The sequence below is a fragment of the Perca flavescens genome, chromosome 8 (assembly GCF_004354835.1).
Source record: "Perca flavescens isolate YP-PL-M2 chromosome 8, PFLA_1.0, whole genome shotgun sequence".
Taxonomy (NCBI): domain Eukaryota; kingdom Metazoa; phylum Chordata; class Actinopteri; order Perciformes; family Percidae; genus Perca; species Perca flavescens.
Window position 1 is genome coordinate 3,525,704 of NC_041338.1, and position 18,466 is coordinate 3,544,169.

The window sequence follows — 18,466 nt, forward strand, 5'->3', positions numbered from 1 at the left end:
GTTTGCCTTTCTCTGCATGGAAGCTATTTCTGTCACAGATGATAATGCACAGAAAAGAAGAAATAGATTACTAAGAAGAACATGTATATTTTTCAAACCTGAAATTGATCTAACAGCACCAAACCTATTGCATAAAAATGCCTCCAGATGTAGTATTTGTAATAGTTGGCCAATTGTTATAGAACTAAAACCTTGAAGCTACATCTAATTAATAGCATTTATGGTTTTATGACCACTGCTGCAATCGAAGAAATCTAGCTAAGCCAAACCTTTATTTAAATAGCAAAACAAGGCAAAGCTTAAACTCCCATCTTATGCTATGCCCCAGGTTTGAATCTGATGAAAACCCAAACATTTGCATTAACTTTTCTGCTTGAAAGAATATATTTGGTGTCCTTGAGTGGAAGATTGAAAGGAGGAAAAGGATCAACATGCATTTAAAAATCTTTGACAGTCCCCTGATCAAATTACCAATTATAACTCTTCAGTTTCTTTTATTGGCAGAATAATAAATAGTACAAACAATTACTTCATCCATTCATAAACTGTTGAGCAAATGCCCATTTTACACATTCAGGTGATATTATTCACTGACCAATGAGCAGAGAAGTGCACTTCTTGTTGGCCGCTATTAAAACAATGCTGATGTTTGATAACAATGTACTTTTATGTTTTGATGTATTCTATGTATGCTGCAGCTGGGGTAGTCAACTAGGATTGAATCAAATAACTGTTAAATCTAAATCCATATCTTATGTTTCATACCTACTCTCACAGATAGATCATTTAGCATACTGGAGGAAGCCCTATTGTCCCCACAGGAAGATACCTTCTGTCCCAGTCTTGTTGTCGCAAACTAGATTAGAACAAAGGAATATGTATTCCTGTAAGGCTTGGAAATAACTGACGTCCACACATTAGAACCTTTCATCTATGACCTGGAGTAACCTGGAGATTCAGAGGTGCGCCTTATCTTGGGGGACAACGGACCAATAGAGAGAGTTTTCATTCAAGGAACCACCCAGTAACTCCAAAGACAATATTTGTGAAACTTAGAAAGCTTTGGGACTCTTAAAGGTCCTATGATATGCTGCTTTTTGGATGCTTTTATATAGGCCTTAGTGGTCCCCAAATACTGTATCTGAAGTTTCTTTCCCAAAATTCAGCCATGGTGCAGAATTACAGCTACTAGAGCCAGTCCCAAAAAGAGCTTTACTTAGGATGTGCCATTTATGTGTCTGTAGCTTTAAATGCTATTGAGGAGGAGAGAGGGGGGGTGCAAGGTGGAGGGTGGGGGTGTGGCCTTGACCAACTGCCATGCTTTGCTTGTTTTCAAGCCATGATGTCTCTCTCTTTCTCATGGGCGGGCCAAACTATCTGGGTGGGCAAAGCAGAGAAAGGGGGAGGTAACCTTTCCCCTTATGACATCATAAGGGGGAGATTCCAGATTGGCCCATCTGAGTTTTAATTTTCTCAAAGGCAGAGCAGGATACCCAGGGCTTGGTTTACATATGTCGCCATTTCTAGCCACTGGGGGACCATAGGCAGGCTGGGGGAACTCACATCAATGTTAAAAAAAACTCTTTTCATGCCATGGGACCTTTAACATGTGACTCCACATGGGGGGAGCATTTTTCAGTTAGCTGCAGTGATACATCCTGTTTTGTCATGTCATTTTGTTTACTAAACCATTTTGTTGAATCTTCATTTGGACCCAGCCTCTCTCCTTCCTCAGAAATTCAGAAAACACCACACACTTTAAAAGGCTTTGATTATGTTTTGGATTTCCCATCTTTGGCCAGAGCATTCCTGTATTAGAAGCAGGTTGTTCTCAATCTCCAGACATCTTTTTGTATCTCTGTTCTTCAGTTCTTTGCCCTGGAGAAGAAAAATAAGTGTCAAGAATACAAACGCACAGCCTGTCATTATACAATATTTAGACAATCAGTCAATAGTTTGATCTATGAGTCACCCTGAACTTGACACACTGACTTTTAACGTTTACTTTTTTACTGGAATAAAAAAAAATCCTTTTGCCACATCTCTTCCCTGACTTTTATATACTTTGCTCTACGTTTTAATAATAGTTTAACAACGTATAATACCTGAGTGAAGTCCCAGTAAATCCCCATTCCTTTCTGCTTAGCCTCTTTGCAGTTATGAAGGCCAGGCTCCGTTTCTTTTCCCCCCGGGTCAGTTAAACACCGGTTGTCATTGTACTTGTGGGACTTGATGCCGCCTATATAAAGCTCACCGTTTGACCGATAATAACAGATCTAAAAAAAAAAAGTCAAGGAGAAAGCAGATTGGTCAGTTACTGTAAATAAGCAAATGACAGCAAACAGACAATATTTCCAATTGCCACTTGTAACTTTTTAGTGACTATAATCATTAATCTTGACAACCACTGTTACTTGCTTTACTTACTTGAGGTTGATAGTAGTAGCAATTGTAGGCAATGGGTGTGTGACCTGGCACGGGTCCTTGGTCTATGCACTGGTCAGCATCAAGATTCCTTATCTATAAATGGGGGAGTTCATCATTTTATCAAACCCAATGAAAATGTATCCAATACTATGACATGTATCATTAACATACACAATGTAATGTGGCAGTGCACATGTGGCGCGAACACCCCGCAGTACTGCCTCTACCACACATACAAAGATACATTAGATACAACTAAACTTACTCCTCCATAGGCAACTAGGTTAGTCAAGGGATCCAACTTGGGATACACATTTTCCAGGTACCATTTGAAAGGTTTACAGTTCAACCTTTCCCTGAGTTTTTTCCTTTCAGAGATATCCCCAATGTCAATTCCGTGATTCTGCAGAGAATAAGGCATGATTTGTTTGTCACATTTGTACTCATAAGAAAAGCCTTTCATTATGGACCCTCGGATGTTCATTCTGCATCATGTGTGTATGAGGCATGCAGTATTCCATAGAATGGGCATCATCATTTTTGTTGTACTTGACAACATTTGAATTACCTCAAACGGCAAGTTCCAAGCCAAGTTGACGTTGTGTTTGTATTCATCCATCCAGACTTCTGCTACCCTCAGGGCGTTTCTCTTCATGGCTTCGCTCAGGTCAGGCATGTAGGGCTTGTGGGCCCTCTCAATGTGGGCAATCTTGGAGCATGGAACTACTTCAATACTGCCTCCACATGTCCACACCTATATGAGCAAAAAATAAGCTTAGCTTTATACTACTTGATAAAACGGAATAATTAATCAGTTACCAACGATAATTGTGGAAGTGCAAAGCATGAATAAAAACAAAAGTTAAGAGTTAATAAGAGCTACTTAGAAGTTCACAAAATGTGGGTAGCACCCAGGGGCGTAGCACCAGACCCTGGGCCCTATGCATAGGCAGTCCTGATGGGCCCCCATGTTCCTCAACACCCCCCCCGAAAAAAAATAAACAAAATAATCGGGCCTCTGTACACATGAATCCATAGGCCTAGATGTTTATAGGGTAATAACTATTAACTATAATGCTTAGTAGCCTGATGACACACATTTCAAACCTCCTTTCTCAACATTCTCTAGCCTATTTTACTGTGGTTACTACTACATTTTGTTTGTTTTCTCTGTACCTTTACTTGCCAGCCTGCATACTATGGTGTCTCTCTGATCATCTGTTAATTTATCTGGCCATAGTCCTGGATCCTCTGGCAAAAACTGGTCTGCACTGCTCTGCCTACTTTCCAGTTCCTCATCTCTCATTTCCACACTGTGCTCAGAGCAACACTCATGCTCCCTGCTGTCTTCACTCCCATCATCCTCAATCACATCTTCTCCATCATCTTTCTCTATGAAGGATACATCTGATATTAACCTCTTATCCTAATTGTAACCTAATATAATAAAACACACTAAGATGTTAGTGTTACTTAACACCTTTCAGTCAAAATGGCTAAACATGGTTTGCTTTAATTTTGATATAAGCTTCCCTTGTTTCAAATCCAAAAAGGAGGCCGAGGGGTCTGTTGCTCCCTGCTGTGACAGTTTCTGAAACTGAGGGCCTTGTGTTTCACAATGTTAACATCTGCTTCTACTGAATCTGACATAACTATAATGTTGACATGATATGTATCTACCGATGAGCTACCAAGCTACCTATGACACTGATTAGCCTATTATTGCTAATTATAGACATTATAGCCTATTAATTTAAAATTAAACAGGTTTTAAATTAGGCTATTACAATGGTGTGTTATATGCAAACAGCATTGCTAGTGTAGTTTATTTATTTAGCCTTTACCTCAGATTACATGTATAACCAAATTATCATTCAAAAGTACTGTACTGTTCTGCTCTTTCAATGGGTTGTCTCAGTCCGTTTTTAGCACTAACGGTCACGGAGATATTCGTTAGTTTAGCACCATGGATTTGGTTTTCTAGTTAGTGCTCACCTTTCTTTGAAAAGAAGTCAGTTACCAATTGTTTCACCTCATTTTGTTTTCTCTCCTCCTCCTGTCTTTCCTTTCTTTTTGGTAGCCTGATTTTGCTTTCTTTGAGAAAGACATTTCTACAGCAGAAGTTTGCGCTCCACCAGATGCTCAACTAACATAAACAAAATGCGTGCAGATGGACTAAACCATTTGGCGCATTAGCAAGGGGTGGGTAAGACCTTAGATAGTCTTTTTTGTATACAAAATGTAGTCAGTCAATCACCCAAGTTATTCAGTCAAAACACTTTACATTTCATCTGACATGCATTATGAAATTTAATTAGGAAATAAAAATATCCAGGTGAAATAAAATATATTACAGACTTTTCAAGGGCCCTCTCTCCCCTTGGGCCCTGGTAATCAGTATTGGTATTACCCCCAGTCCGACGCACTCTTATATGCACTTAACAGTTTGTAGGGCTCCATCTCTGGGAGACCCCTGCAGCTGACCCATAAAGTTAATAATTATAATAGAACATTTGTCAGGCAACCAGTGGAGACTCAAGGACTCAAGTTACTACTCCTAGCCAAGAAATAGCCCCTCTGGGAATTTTTGTACATATTTCATTATATTATATTATATATGAGTGCCAAAAGGACACAACTGAAATAATGACACATAGAAAACAAGGCATAACAGTGAAATTGCTTAAGTGAGCTTAACGCCGTGTTAAAAGGTAAAAGGTGGGTAGATAATGCTAACAACACTTGGGGCGCGTTATCAGATTTTACAGGTGAACCTAAACTAATTTTGGCCATGTACTGAGCACAATATTTGATTATTTTGTGTTATCAGATTGAATGTTATCATAAACAGACAATATTGCTACAGTCTAGGTTGAGAAATAGGTTGAGGTTATTAATCTTAAAAATGACAAGAGTGGGCCTTTTTGACACAAACATTTCCCCAATATATTTCAGAATATGGGCTTATGGAAGTATACAATTGTAAACCACATTCATTTTATTTAAAATGCATTAATTACACTTCAATCCACACTGAATAAAGATAAGATCATGTCTTCAGCTGTCCTATAAATGAAGGCCTATTTTAGGCCTTCATAGGACAGCTGAAGACATCTACAAATACATACACTATTAATATAACTGCATGTACATTAACCTTTTCATATATACATTATTCTGCATTAGTCTGTCTGGAAAATGTTTGTGCTAAAAAGGCGTATCCCACTCTTTTACCATTTTTAAAATGTTTGATAAGTAATTTTCAACTTAAACTGTAGCAATATTGAGTATCTTATAACACAAAAAGATCAAATATTGTGTACATGGCAATAGCAGCGGACTCAACTCTGGTAAAAATTTGTTTTGGCTCTCCTGTATAATCTGACATAATGCCTTGTATTGTGTTAAATAAATTAGTCTTAGAGGTGTTAGTTGGTGGATTATGTTACCTTTGGGCAGAGACAGGCTAGCTGTTGTCTTCCTGTTTCCAGTCTTAATGCTTAGTTACCATACAGACACAAAAGTGGTATCAATCTCATTTAACGGTCAGCAAGAAAGGGAATAAAACATGATCCAGTTAAAGTGCTCATATTGTGCTCATTTTCAGGTTCATAATTGTATTTAGAGGTTGTACCAGAATAGGTTTACATGGTTTAATTTTCAAAAAACACCATATTTTTGTTGTACTGCACATTGCTACAGCTCCTCTTTTCACCCTGTGTGTTGAGCTCTCTGTTTTAGCTACAAGTGAGACATCTCACTTCTGTTCCATCTTGGTTGTGAGTCACACATGCACAGTAAATACTGCTAGCTAGTCAGTTGCAGAGTATGAGGGCGTGCCACGCTAGCAGCTAGGCAAGCATTATAAATTGTGTTCCAAAGTGACCACGTTGGTCTCTGAAGTAAAGGCTGGACTACAATAGAGCTGTTTGGAGCAGTTGGTGAACAGTGTTTTCTGTTGGAGATGGTAAGTCCCTTTGGGGGGGACTTTGGGCTTTTTCACTTTGTAAACCTATAACATGTACAAAAAGATATATAACACAATAAAGGTTAGGGGAAAAGCCAAAAAGCATAATATGAGCACTTTAAGTCTAAATGGGGTAATCCATGTATTTCAAGGTTTATTAGACGCAAACACTGCACAGCTGTTAATAATACTATGATACAGGATTTTACAAATCTGGAAAGATATTACAGCAGGAATCTGTCCCAACGATTGTGAGGTAACCAGTTCTGGTTTTACTAAGTAAGAGGGACAATTGTACTGAACCCATGGATCAACTTGCTGCAAGTTGACCTGGGACTGTGTCATCAGGTGTTAGATAGATGAAGCTTACTCACTCGAATTCCCAGCTCAACATTTTCTCCACCGTACACTTGCATTCCTTCATCGAGAAGTCCGATTTCTCCCAGATACTTTCTTTCAGCAACTAGGATCCCCATGACAGATGGACTTCTGAAGTGAAAGAAGAGACCTGTTACTACTGTAACATGTTGCATCGCCATAAGCATAAAAGTAAAGCTTTCAGATCATTAAGAATGCCTCATCCAAGATACGTATATGTACACGATATGTTTGACACACATGCAAGTTTGTCAAACATTGAGTTTGGTCCGAAAAGCTCTCATACATGCACCATAAAGCCCAGTCGAAGGCGTGTGATGCTGGCTGGTATGGAATAACCTTGAGGTCATCAAAGTTTACTTTGTCAAACACAGGGGACGTCACCACCGTTCGGTCAGCCTTGATCTGCGTCAGCAGGGGTTCCGCCCTGAATGAGGGGAAGGGAGGAGAGGTGGCTTACCCATCACTTCATTAAACTGTTGTTTCTGGAACAACCAGTGACACTGCTGCTTCATATTTCTTCTTCTTTGTCTCTATGAAATGACTGTAACTCCGGAATGGGAGCTGGCATGTGTTCTGATGTGCCATTCGCTCCTTTCACTCCTTTCATTTTATCAGCAGTTGCTGAGATCAAGCATTCCAAACAGACAGAACACACCCAAATGGTTTTGAATACTTCCATCTCCTGTGCATTATGTTTCATTTGTACGCAACCCAAGGGAACACTGGTGCAGCATTTGGAAGGTGGAGGGAGCTTCAGACTGAAAAATGTCCAATTTCGATGCAGAGATCTAGTTAATGTTACCCAAATTAGACTGTTTTGTTTTGGCTAATGCGCAATTACAAAGTCAGCTTGCCAAACTTACTACTGCACTACAAATGAGCTGTGACTAGAAGGTTGCAAGTCTGAGCAGCACTTGCCCTACCCTCATTCCCTCCACTGTGCAAGGCCTATAACACCCTCATTACCTACGTGGGCATGCCAGTACACCCGACTGTGGTTGTACTGGGATAACTCTGTGCTTGGACGGGGCTGTTGCAAATGGGAAAACAGGGCGTTCCTGAAAAAGTTATTGTTAGCAAAATGTATTATGGTTAATCAAGGGCTAAGATGTGAGGTGTTATGGAGGCCGCTGTGTTCTCCCATCCTGGGTGTGTTTGTTGTCTTTCTCCCCTTTTCCCTGTGTCTGTCTGTTTTGCTGGAGCGGCTGGAAGTAGGTCAAGGGTCGTGGCTGGGCGATCAACCTACTTGCACGGCTGCCGGCGATTCTGCAATCTCCTTCTGCTCAGCAGTTGCTGATTCCTCTGATCATGGCTGCAGTATTTAGACCTGGTTGGAACCTGTCTTCGGCGCCAGATCGTTACAGCTACCAAAGTGACCTACACCACTCAACCTGTTGCCTTAGACTGCTGTTCCGCCAGCCATTTGCTCCTCAGACCTTCCATCTCCCTGCTTGAATTCCTGTGAGAGTTTTTTGGACACGCCACACTCTGCCCACGCCTGCTGCAGTCTTGTCTCCTCCACCGGCGCAGCTAACTGTCCCTGGCTGCTTTGTTTATTTCTGTGACGATCATTAAAAGACATTTTAAACGTTTTCCTCCGTGTCTGACTGTCCGTGTTGTGATACTCTGTGTTCTGGGTCATAGCCACAGCCATAACATGAGGCAGGCCAACTTTGACATCAGCTCACCAGAGTCAGTTTGCACTTGGTGGTGGTATAGACATTGTAAACATTTGTCAGTACTGGTGGTAAGCTTGAGAACTTTAAGAGAATCTCATTACAATTTGAATTTGAAAAAAACGGAGGGTTGTTTAGGAAGACACGAGTTAGGACAGCTGCCACTAATATATAATGTTAACGGCTTCTACTTATAGCACCTTTAATGTGGAATCAAAAATGACATATATGCCAGTGAAAATGGTATACATAAACCAGGTATAAAAGATTTATTGTTGCCTCATTCTTACCACAGCTCATGGACTTCGATGTGCGCATCCAGGATGGCCACCACGTCAGCAGTAGCAGCCCTCCAGCCAGACGCCCTGGCGTGAGACAGGCCATATGACTCATTGTTCCTCACCCTTATGATAGCGAGACTTGGGTTCTCCTGCTCGAGCGACTTCACGTACATGTCAAGGTCACCCTTCAGGTTTTCTAAATTGAGAGAAAATGCAGGCATTTTTTTTTTATTAGGGGTGTGACAGATGTTGTTTTTATCATAGAAAATTTAGACGGGGCAGTGACACCATTTTCCATACCGATTACCCAGAGTGCAAAGTACACTTACAATTTTGAGAGCAACAGTTGTGATTATAGACGTGCCTCACATGCTCACAAACTACAGGTTGCAATTGAAATGAAATTTAAACATTAAAGGAAAATGAACCTAGGGGTTAATAACACATGGGTACCGAGTCGACCATTCTCTGGGACATGTTTTCATGCTAATCGAATGTGACCATGTTACTGGTTACTGGTTAAACGGCGTTCGTCGTACTGTCTTTATAAACTATCTTTTTAATAAACTGTCTGTACACTTACAAATTCCTACAAGTGATGATTTAAATCACAGTCTAAATTATAATACATACAGTTTAAAAGGGTTAAGCATGGCAGAAACGAAATACACTCCTTAAAAAAAAAGAAACAAACAAAAACATACATAAATAGAATGGAATAAAATAAATTAAAAGAGGGGAAGGGGGTAGCCACTCTGATATTGTTGTAGTTGGTTTCTCAAAAAATGTCAAGAAGGGGTGACATATTTTGTAAAATTTATTCTCAGATCCCTGGGTAGTGTAAGGTATTTTCTCTAAATTCATACAGCAGAGTGTATCTGATCCAGGACTGAATCCCACATGTGAAGGTAGAACCTAGGTCCTGCTCCCATATGGTTCTTATAGCTGCTAATGAAAGGCTATGCAACTTTGAAATAAGGTTGTAAAAGACAGAAATTGTGCCTTTTAATGTGGGGTTAACAGAAAGAAACATGATTAACTGGGGGCTTATTAGGGAATTGGGGAATTAACTTCTGTATATAATGCCGGATTTGTAGAAATCTGAAAAGAATTGTCTTTACGAAACCAAAGTTTTTTTGTCATTTAAGAGAAACTAGCAAATAGATCATTAATAAATAAATTTCTGATGCATTTTAAGCCTTTTTTATGCCAGATCTTAAATGCATCATCCACCATCGCGGGAGCAAACAGATGATTAGCTGCAATTGGGCTGAGAAGTGAAAAAATCTGCAATCCAAAATTCTTCCTAAATTGGGTCCAGATTCGAAGGGAGTGTTTAATCATGGGACTACTATTGGGAATAGCAGAAGAGAGTGGGAGTGCGGCGCTTAAGAGGGCAGATAGAGACAATGGGCTAATAGTGCTGGACTCCATTGTTACCCAGACTGGGGCTGAGTCGTTGAGGTGAAAATGCACCCAATACACAAAAGAACAAATATTAGCAGCACAGTTATAGTATTGGAAATTAGAGAAGGCCATTCCACCTGTTTGTTTGGGTCTTTGAAGAAAAGGTTTCCGTAACCGAGGGTGTTTACCATTCCAAATATAATTTATCATTAAAGAGTCAAGGGCCTTAAAAAAGGATTAGGGGAGAAAAATGGGGAGACATTGGAAAAGATATAGGAACTTTGGAGAAGTGTCATTTTAATTGAATTTATGCTACCTATAAGAGAAAAAGACCACTTTGATAATATTTGCTTTGCCTGATCCAATAATTTGAGGAAGTTAAATTTAAATAGGTTTTTAAAATTTCAGGTAAAACATACCCCAAGGTAACTCAGATGATCTGTCACCACTTTGAGTGGAAAAGCAGTATACTTAAGTTTAAGAGCTTGTGTATTAATCGGAAAGTGTTCGCTCTTACTCAAGTTAAGTTTGTAGCCTGAAAACTGACTAAAGACCCCCAATACAAAAAGTGCCCCCGGTCGGGAGGTGGCTGGCTTTGAGACAAACAAAAGTAAGTCATCAGCATATAATGATACCTTATGCTCGATTCCTCCTCTCCATATTCCCTGTATCTGTTCGTTACTGCGAACCACCGCAATAGCAAAAAGGAGTGGGCTCAAAGGACAACCCTGCCGGGTCCCACGATGCAAATCAAAACTACTCGAGTAACGGCTGTTTGTTAATACTGAGGCAGAAGGGCATGCATATAATAGTTTAACCCAAGAAGTGAAAACAGGACCCAAACCCAATTTTTCAAGGGTAAAAAACAAACAAAGGGGGGAGTTTACCTGAGTCAAATGAGTCTGAGAAAACTGAACATAAAAAAGGCAATAATTCAACTGAGAATTTCTTTAAAAAATCAGATGAAAGTCCGTCTGGGCCAGGAGATTTACCTGATTGCATAGATGTTATTGCTGCAGTAATTTGCTTTTGAGTAATAGGTGCCTCAAGGCTATGCCTCAGGTCTTGAGAAAGGGAAGGCTTGTTTAGGCTACTGAAAAAGGTTTCCATAACAGTTACGTCTACTGTACAATCCAAACTATACAAATTTGAATAAAATATTTTGAACTTTTCGTTAATCAGCTTCTGATCTGATGTTGTACACCCACTGTCTGTCCGTATTCCAGGGATAAGTTGCTTCTCTCTAAATCTGCACAGTTGATTGGCCAGGAGTTTACCAATCTTGTCACCATGCTCGTAAAAAGTACTTCTGCTCCTAAGCAACTGGTCGGCAACTTGACCAGAGGAAAGAAGGTTGAATTCTGTCTGGAGTTTTAAACGTTCTTTGTAAAATTCAGATGAGGGCGAATTAGCGTATTGTCTGTCTATGTTCAGAAATAATTTCACCCCTCAAATAGGCTTTCAGGGCTTCCCAAATTGTTGCAGTGGACACATCTAGTGTTTTATTTATACTCAAAAAAGTTTTAAGAAAACTCTCATCTGAGAGCAACAATGGATCCAGTCTCCACTGCCTTCTTGTACAATCAGTATCTGAGAAAGCCAATTGAAGGAACAGAGGAGCATGCTCTGAGATCACAATACTTTCATAACTGCATGACTTAAGGTCTGACATTAATGAATTATCAACAAAAAATAATCTATTCGGGTGTAGGTGTGGTGAACATGTGAAAAGAATGAATATTCTCTTCCTGTATGGAATAAAAACCTGTATGGATCAGAGAGGCTGTAATCAGCAATACATTATTTGATATGACCAGCAGATCTGCTAAGAGTGGCAGGGTTATGGGAAGAGCGGTCTAGTACTGGATCTAAATAACAATTAAAATCCCCACCTAGAAGAGTGAAAAGTGAGATCAGGAAGTTGAGAAAAAAATCTCTTAAAGAATTGTACATCATCAACATTAGGCACGTAGACATTGACCAAGATTACTGACTTATTGTAAAGTTTGCCTGAAACAATAATAAAACGTCCATTTTTATCTGATATAATGTTTGAGGACTCAAAAGGAATATTACTATCAATTAGGGCTGTCAAAATTAACGCGTTCATTTTTGCATCAATTTTTTAATATTTAACTCGTTAAAAAAAATTAACGAAATTAACGCAGCTGTGTTTGTTTACTTCATGTGGCGGCTGAGAAACGTAATATGTCTCCATAACACCAGGCGGCGCTACTCTGTATTGTTGCCCAAGTAATGAAAACCGGCAGTTGATTGGACGAACGCGTCACATGGGTTTGTTATCTCTGGATATTGAGAGCCAGACTGTCATGGCGGCCGTTCAGAATACGATCTCATATTGTACTAAAATAGTTCACTGAAACATGTTTCTGAAAACATTTTAAGCGAGAAATAGGCCGTGCAGTTGCTGAATCTGTCTTCATTTCAGGTCAACAAAGGTCAGTTTAGAAGATTTTCGTCAGATTTTGAGAGACTAGTCACGTCACTTCACTCCGCTCGCCATTTCCCCGACTGCCCTGCTGGCGACTGAACATAGGCTCGTTGGAGATGAACTGCTCCTCACCTGTAAAGTAGACGAGAGCAGGCGACAGCAGCCGGGGACGGTGACAAAAGCCGTTTGTAGCCGTTTCCAGCAGCCTTCAGCAGGACTAAATAAGCCAAATTGTTGCTGCTGTTGTTCTGAAAGATATTAAACATTCTGAACTTAGCAGAACCTTTCCTTGTTTGTTTTTTTCTTCATATTTGCAAAGTTAAATGATTTAGCATTTAAATATCCATTATTATAAGCTTCAGTCTCAATTTAAAAAAGCGATTAATCGCGATTAATTACAGCAAATTGTGCAAATAATTAGTTAATTTTTTTTAATCGATTGACAGCCCTACTATCAATACTTATACTGCCTTACCCCTGAAATTAGAATGGAAAAATTGTCCACGCCAGCATTTACCTAATCGCCATTGGTCAGAGTCAGGTAAGTTGGTTTCTTGAAGGAAAATTATCCCAGCCCTGAGCTGCTTTAGGTGGGTGAAGACTTTACCTCTTTTCACTTGGTGATTTAGCCCCTTGACATTCCAACTAATTAAAATCAGATTGTCCTTCATCTAACTCAGTTATAGTGAGGGAAAAAGAAAGGCACACGTACAGAATATAGTAGCAAAATAACGAGGAAAAGAAAAACACACACAAAATAACTGAAAATACAGCAGGTGGTGGCTTATCAGCCAAACTCCCAGTTAACTCCAACCCATCCCACCCTAACCTCACCCCATATATAGCTCTAAACAGCAAACCACAAAGTGCGTGAAGTAACATCAGTCTGAGCGATTGGCTGGGGATATGAATCGAACATTCGTCCACAGTTGTATACTCACAGTCAATCGAATTTACTATGGACTCGCACCCAAAGTAGAGATGTAGTTGGATGCCTCAAAGACGGATCGCAACCACGTCCTTTTGCCGCTCTGGAGAGTGATGCGCAGCTTCGCAGGGAAAAGGAGAGGGTTGGAGATTGCACTGATAGAGCTCTGCCATATTCAGCACGAACGTTCTGTCTCCGACTTCTCCCTTCCAAATCAGACAGTTTAGGCTTCAGCGACTTGTTATCTAGACTTGTTACTAGTAAGGAGCCTCAAGTTGCTCCAGGCGTCCGCAGACAGCTTCTGCAGTCGACTTGAGATCAGTTATACGTTGCCCCTGTCCTGAGACCACGGCCTGGATGTTGTCTAGCTTAGCTTAGTGTCCATGCTGGCGAACGATGACTTGAACTCGCCGGCTATGGCTGCTATGGCAGCACGTTTTTGAAACTAATGTATTTCAATGGGAAGCATCTTTGGTGATCACAGCACAATTCTCTCTGCCAGTCGGCTGCAGCAGAGAAGCTGTATACAGCTTTGCTCTTATTGGTATTTTTAGCCCTATAACCGCTGTTTTAACCCTCATGTTGTCCTTGGGTCAAATTTGACCCGTTTTCAAAGTTTCTATGTCAAAAATTTGGGTTTCTTTCAACCAAATTGCCCCAAAATACCACTGATGGTTCCATACATGAAACAGGCTGTGATTATCCATCAACATAATTTATTGACCATGAATTCAAAAAAGCGTTGAAAAAAGTGACAAATCCAGTTAATTTTCCATAAATAAGTGCTAAACTATAGTGGTAATCAGTTGGAATGAAGTTGGCTGAGAAGATTGAACACAAAATTGGGTGATAGTTTATACTTTATGCTAATTATGCTAAACAGACAGAGAACAACACAAGGGTTAATCAACATTTATTCCCAAGATCTTATCATAGTTTATATGTATTTCTTTTAATGTTATTATTTCGGTCTTATTGCCAGGGAAGCTGGATTGCTTTGTTGTTTATTGATCATTTTAAAACTATAACGCTACATCTATCAACATTTATTTAGATGCTAAAACAGTATTTTTTCATTACTGGTATTTTTATTGTATAAATTCTCACGTACAACGTGCAGCTCTTTCACAGACGCAAAGTGGTAATTACTACGTCGCTTCCAGAAGATTTCCGCGGATTTTTAAAAACGTTATTACGGTGCATAACTTACTGGAACAAAACTGAGCAATAAAAAAAAATAAAGAAATAAATGCCATGATAACATCTAAATAAATGTTGATAGATGTAGCGTTATAGTTTTAAAAATATCCATAAACAAAGCAATCCAGCTTCCCTGGCAATAAGACCGAAATAATAACATTAAAAGAAATACATATAAACCATGATAAGATCTGGTGAATACATGTTGATTAAAACAGCGATTATAGGGCTAAAAATACCAATAATAGCAAAGCTGTATAGAGCTTCTCTGCTGCAGCTGACTGGCAGAAAGAATCGTGCTGCGATCACCAAGATGTTTCCCATTGAAATACATTAGTTTAAAAAACGTGCTGATATCACGAAAAAAAACTAATTAAACGTGTCCGTATACACAAATCAATAGATTAAACATTTCACGAACTGCCGTGAGAATGGGTATTCACTGTAGATGCTGCTATCTACTTTAGCTAATTAAGAAAGCTAGTCAACAGGCTTCATCTTTTTTTCTGACAACGTTTTGTCTGAGGCTGACAGAGGCTTTTCTGACTCTGAGGCCGTTTGGTTTTTAAGCAGTTTCAGCTGAGGGACATTTTCTGAGACGTGACGCCTTTTCAACTGACACTTGACTTTCATAAACTTGACAGAGATTTTTCTGAGACTGACGACTTTTGGTCCGAGGCTGTTTTTTCAGAGACCTAATGCAGTTTTGTCTGAAGATGACAGAGGTTTTTCTGAGACTGAGTGACTTTTAGGCTACTCCGATGCCGATTCGCCTATGACCTGATGCCTTTTCATCTGAGACCTGATGCCATTTCGTTTGAGTCTGAGACCTGAGTCTAAGATCTGAGGATGTCCTAAAATGAACACCGTACAGGCTAGCTGTTTCCAGTCTTTATGTTAAGCTAAGCAGCTGCTGACTGTAGCATAACATTTTACCATACATATATGATGGTGATATCAACCATGGCATGCCATCTAACTCTTGGCAAGAAAGTGAATACACATGTTTTCCAAAATGTCCCAATTCCCAAAACTATTACTTTAAAGCCAAAAGTTCAAGTGACAAAATGCATTTTAGGAGATTTTACAAGACTGCTTAGAAAAGTAGATACGTTCCAAAAAATACAATCACAAAATAACACCCATAACATAGATTAGAGCCTAAGATTAAAAATAAAAGTTAGAATATGAGCAGCAGTGGCATTGCACAATGAAATGTGATTTCAGCCTGTCATGTCTCGCAGTATGACAGTAGCCTATACATAATGGATCAACGTGTTTATGACATGTTTGCACAATCTCATCCATTTGCACTCAACTTACCTTCAGAGCTATTGTCATCCACCAATATGATCTCCTTCAGCAGGTGTTTAGGGGTGCGGTCAATGATGCTGCGCATAGCTCTTTTGATAATAGACAGGGCCTCATTCAGGTAGATCAACACTACTCCAATACTTGGTAAGTCTTCTGGGTAACTCTTTTTCAGACACCTATTCAGAAACAGAAGGATTTCTAAAACCACCATCTTTCCATCAGTGAGCTGTGTAAATGCTTTATCTAAAGACAAACCATGTGAACAGAGAGGTGAAGAATAATCAACAAACAATGAACTGGATGGGGGGCATTTCTTTAACTTTTATCTGCATATGAATTGAAATGACAGCTCTGGCATCATAGCAAATTGTTGTACCTTGGATCCCTGGTATCTGGAAGAGCTCGATCTAGAGGAAGGCGATCGCTGAGAAAAACGTTGTATCCATACTTGTCAAACAAAGCCTGTGCCTCTCTTTGGTCATCCTCAGAGAGATTCTCCCCCCACGTCGTGAGCAGGGCAGATTTGGGAAACAGTTTATTAGACTTTTTCTCTTGAGGAGTCTCATTTTGGTCTGCAGCTTTTCTCCATCTCAGTCTGTCCTCTTCAAGCATTTTCTGCAGGGTGTCCTGCTTTTTCTCAAAAGCTCTGACTACATTGTCTTGATAAAAGGATGACAGGGAGAAAGTCAAATGAGCAGCATGATTACTGATGACTACATGTTTTCTTATTTAAAATAAAGCACTTTTTCTTGAGATGAATGTTCTCTAGATGGATTCTACATAAAATCAGTGGTGTAGTCTATGTGATACGTAGCTCCAGGATTTCCATATACCCACTTAAAAATGCCCAATGACATGCAACAACATACTTTCCATTATATTTTTGATATATTTTGAATTGTCATATGTTTTTCTTCTTCACATAGGCTATATAAAGGTATTTTCACCGTAAATTGGTGCATAAAAGTGTATCTGAATACAGGAAATTGGGTCGTTGATGCTCAAAACTTCCCTTGGGGAGGACACCCAGAAATTTAATTTCATTTATTTGTATTTTGAACTATATATATATATATATATATATATAAAGGGTGTCACGATTTCAATTTTAAATCGAAATCGACCAAAATTAAGTCACAATCTCGATTTTTTAATAAAAAAATGGAATCGTCGATGCTGCCACGCCCCCATGTCATGTCCGGTCGGCTTGTCAAGCGGAAAAAAACACGCACGTTGAAGTGCTGCAAGTCAACCTCCTCAACAGAACTTGAACCCCCTCCTCCTCGCTCCTATATTCTGACTCGCTGGTGTGGAAGTATTTAGGATTTCCAGTGAGTTATGTTGACAATGTTTGCGTTGTTGACAAAAAGCCACAGTTTTGCAAGCTCTGCTATGTGCGTGTACCATATTCTGTGTGTTTACCATTGCACATTAGCCTAGCAGCTAGCGGAGTTTTCCTCCGTAGCTTAATCCCGACAAAACCGCACAGTTGAATTTCAGCATGCATGCACGTTTTGTAGCCTACAGAGCAGCTTATATTGGTTATATTAGAGAGAGCAACAAGTTAACGGACTGCCAAATCGCGAATATATATATATATATATATATATATATATATATATATATATATATATATATATATATACAAAGTATATATATATATATATATACAAATACAAAGTGCGTAGCAACACACCAAAGGAACAAGAACAATATCTATACAGTGTTACAAATAATATTAAAAATACTTTTACAATTAAAGCTGCACTCAGACGCAAATAGTCAGTAATGAAAAGGGAACTCCCTTCTGAGTTCAATGATACCTCACACAAGACTACGTCATACAGTTAATTAGCTGTGAAAGGTGGAATGGCCAAAGCATAGGGGTCGGGGCAAACCTTTATCAATAAAAAAGGAAGTCTCTGCTGAGTTCATTGATACCTCACATAAGACTCTACCTTAAACGAGTCACCAATTATGAAAGGGGCGTGGCTTAATCATAGTGGGCGGGCCTAACCATCACCAATGAAGAAAGAACTCTTTGCTGAGTTCAATGACACCTCACACAAGACTCTACCATAAACAGTTAAAATGTTATGAAAAGGGGTGTGTCCTGAGTAAGTGGGTGTGGTTAAAGTATAGGGGGCGGCACAGTACCACATGTAGACCACACATTATAAGTTTCATGTAAATCGGATGATGTTTGTCATATAAGGCTAATTTCCTGTTGCCAGTGGGGGGCGCTATGACCAAAAGTCAATTTTGGCATGTAAATTTCCTCACACCGTTGGAAGAAAAGTTTTTCTTTTAATAACTTTTCATCTTTTATGGTCTTTAGATGACACAGACCGAATTTGAAGTCCATCGGATGAAATCTCTAGGAGGAGTTCGTTAAAGTATAGCACCTTGACTTTTAGGTCTACTTCCTGTTGC

At 39.4% G+C, this 18,466-nt stretch overlaps 1 protein-coding gene across 1 annotated transcript; it reads right to left on the bottom strand.

Annotated features, from left to right (window-relative positions):
• Positions 1–1,602: 1,602 nt before the first annotated feature.
• On the bottom strand, positions 1,603–16,645 carry LOC114559603 (probable polypeptide N-acetylgalactosaminyltransferase 8). The gene is made up of 10 exons (XM_028584347.1): positions 16,410–16,645; positions 16,043–16,209; positions 8,742–8,928; positions 7,030–7,199; positions 6,769–6,857; positions 2,996–3,181; positions 2,693–2,830; positions 2,428–2,520; positions 2,106–2,276; positions 1,603–1,878 (listed from the first exon to the last, which is right to left on the bottom strand). The coding sequence occupies exons 1-10, from the start codon at positions 16,643–16,645 to the stop codon at positions 1,759–1,761; spliced, it is 1,557 nt and encodes a 518-aa protein (XP_028440148.1). The 3' UTR covers positions 1,603–1,758.
• Between the last annotated feature and the right edge of the window lie 1,821 nt (positions 16,646–18,466).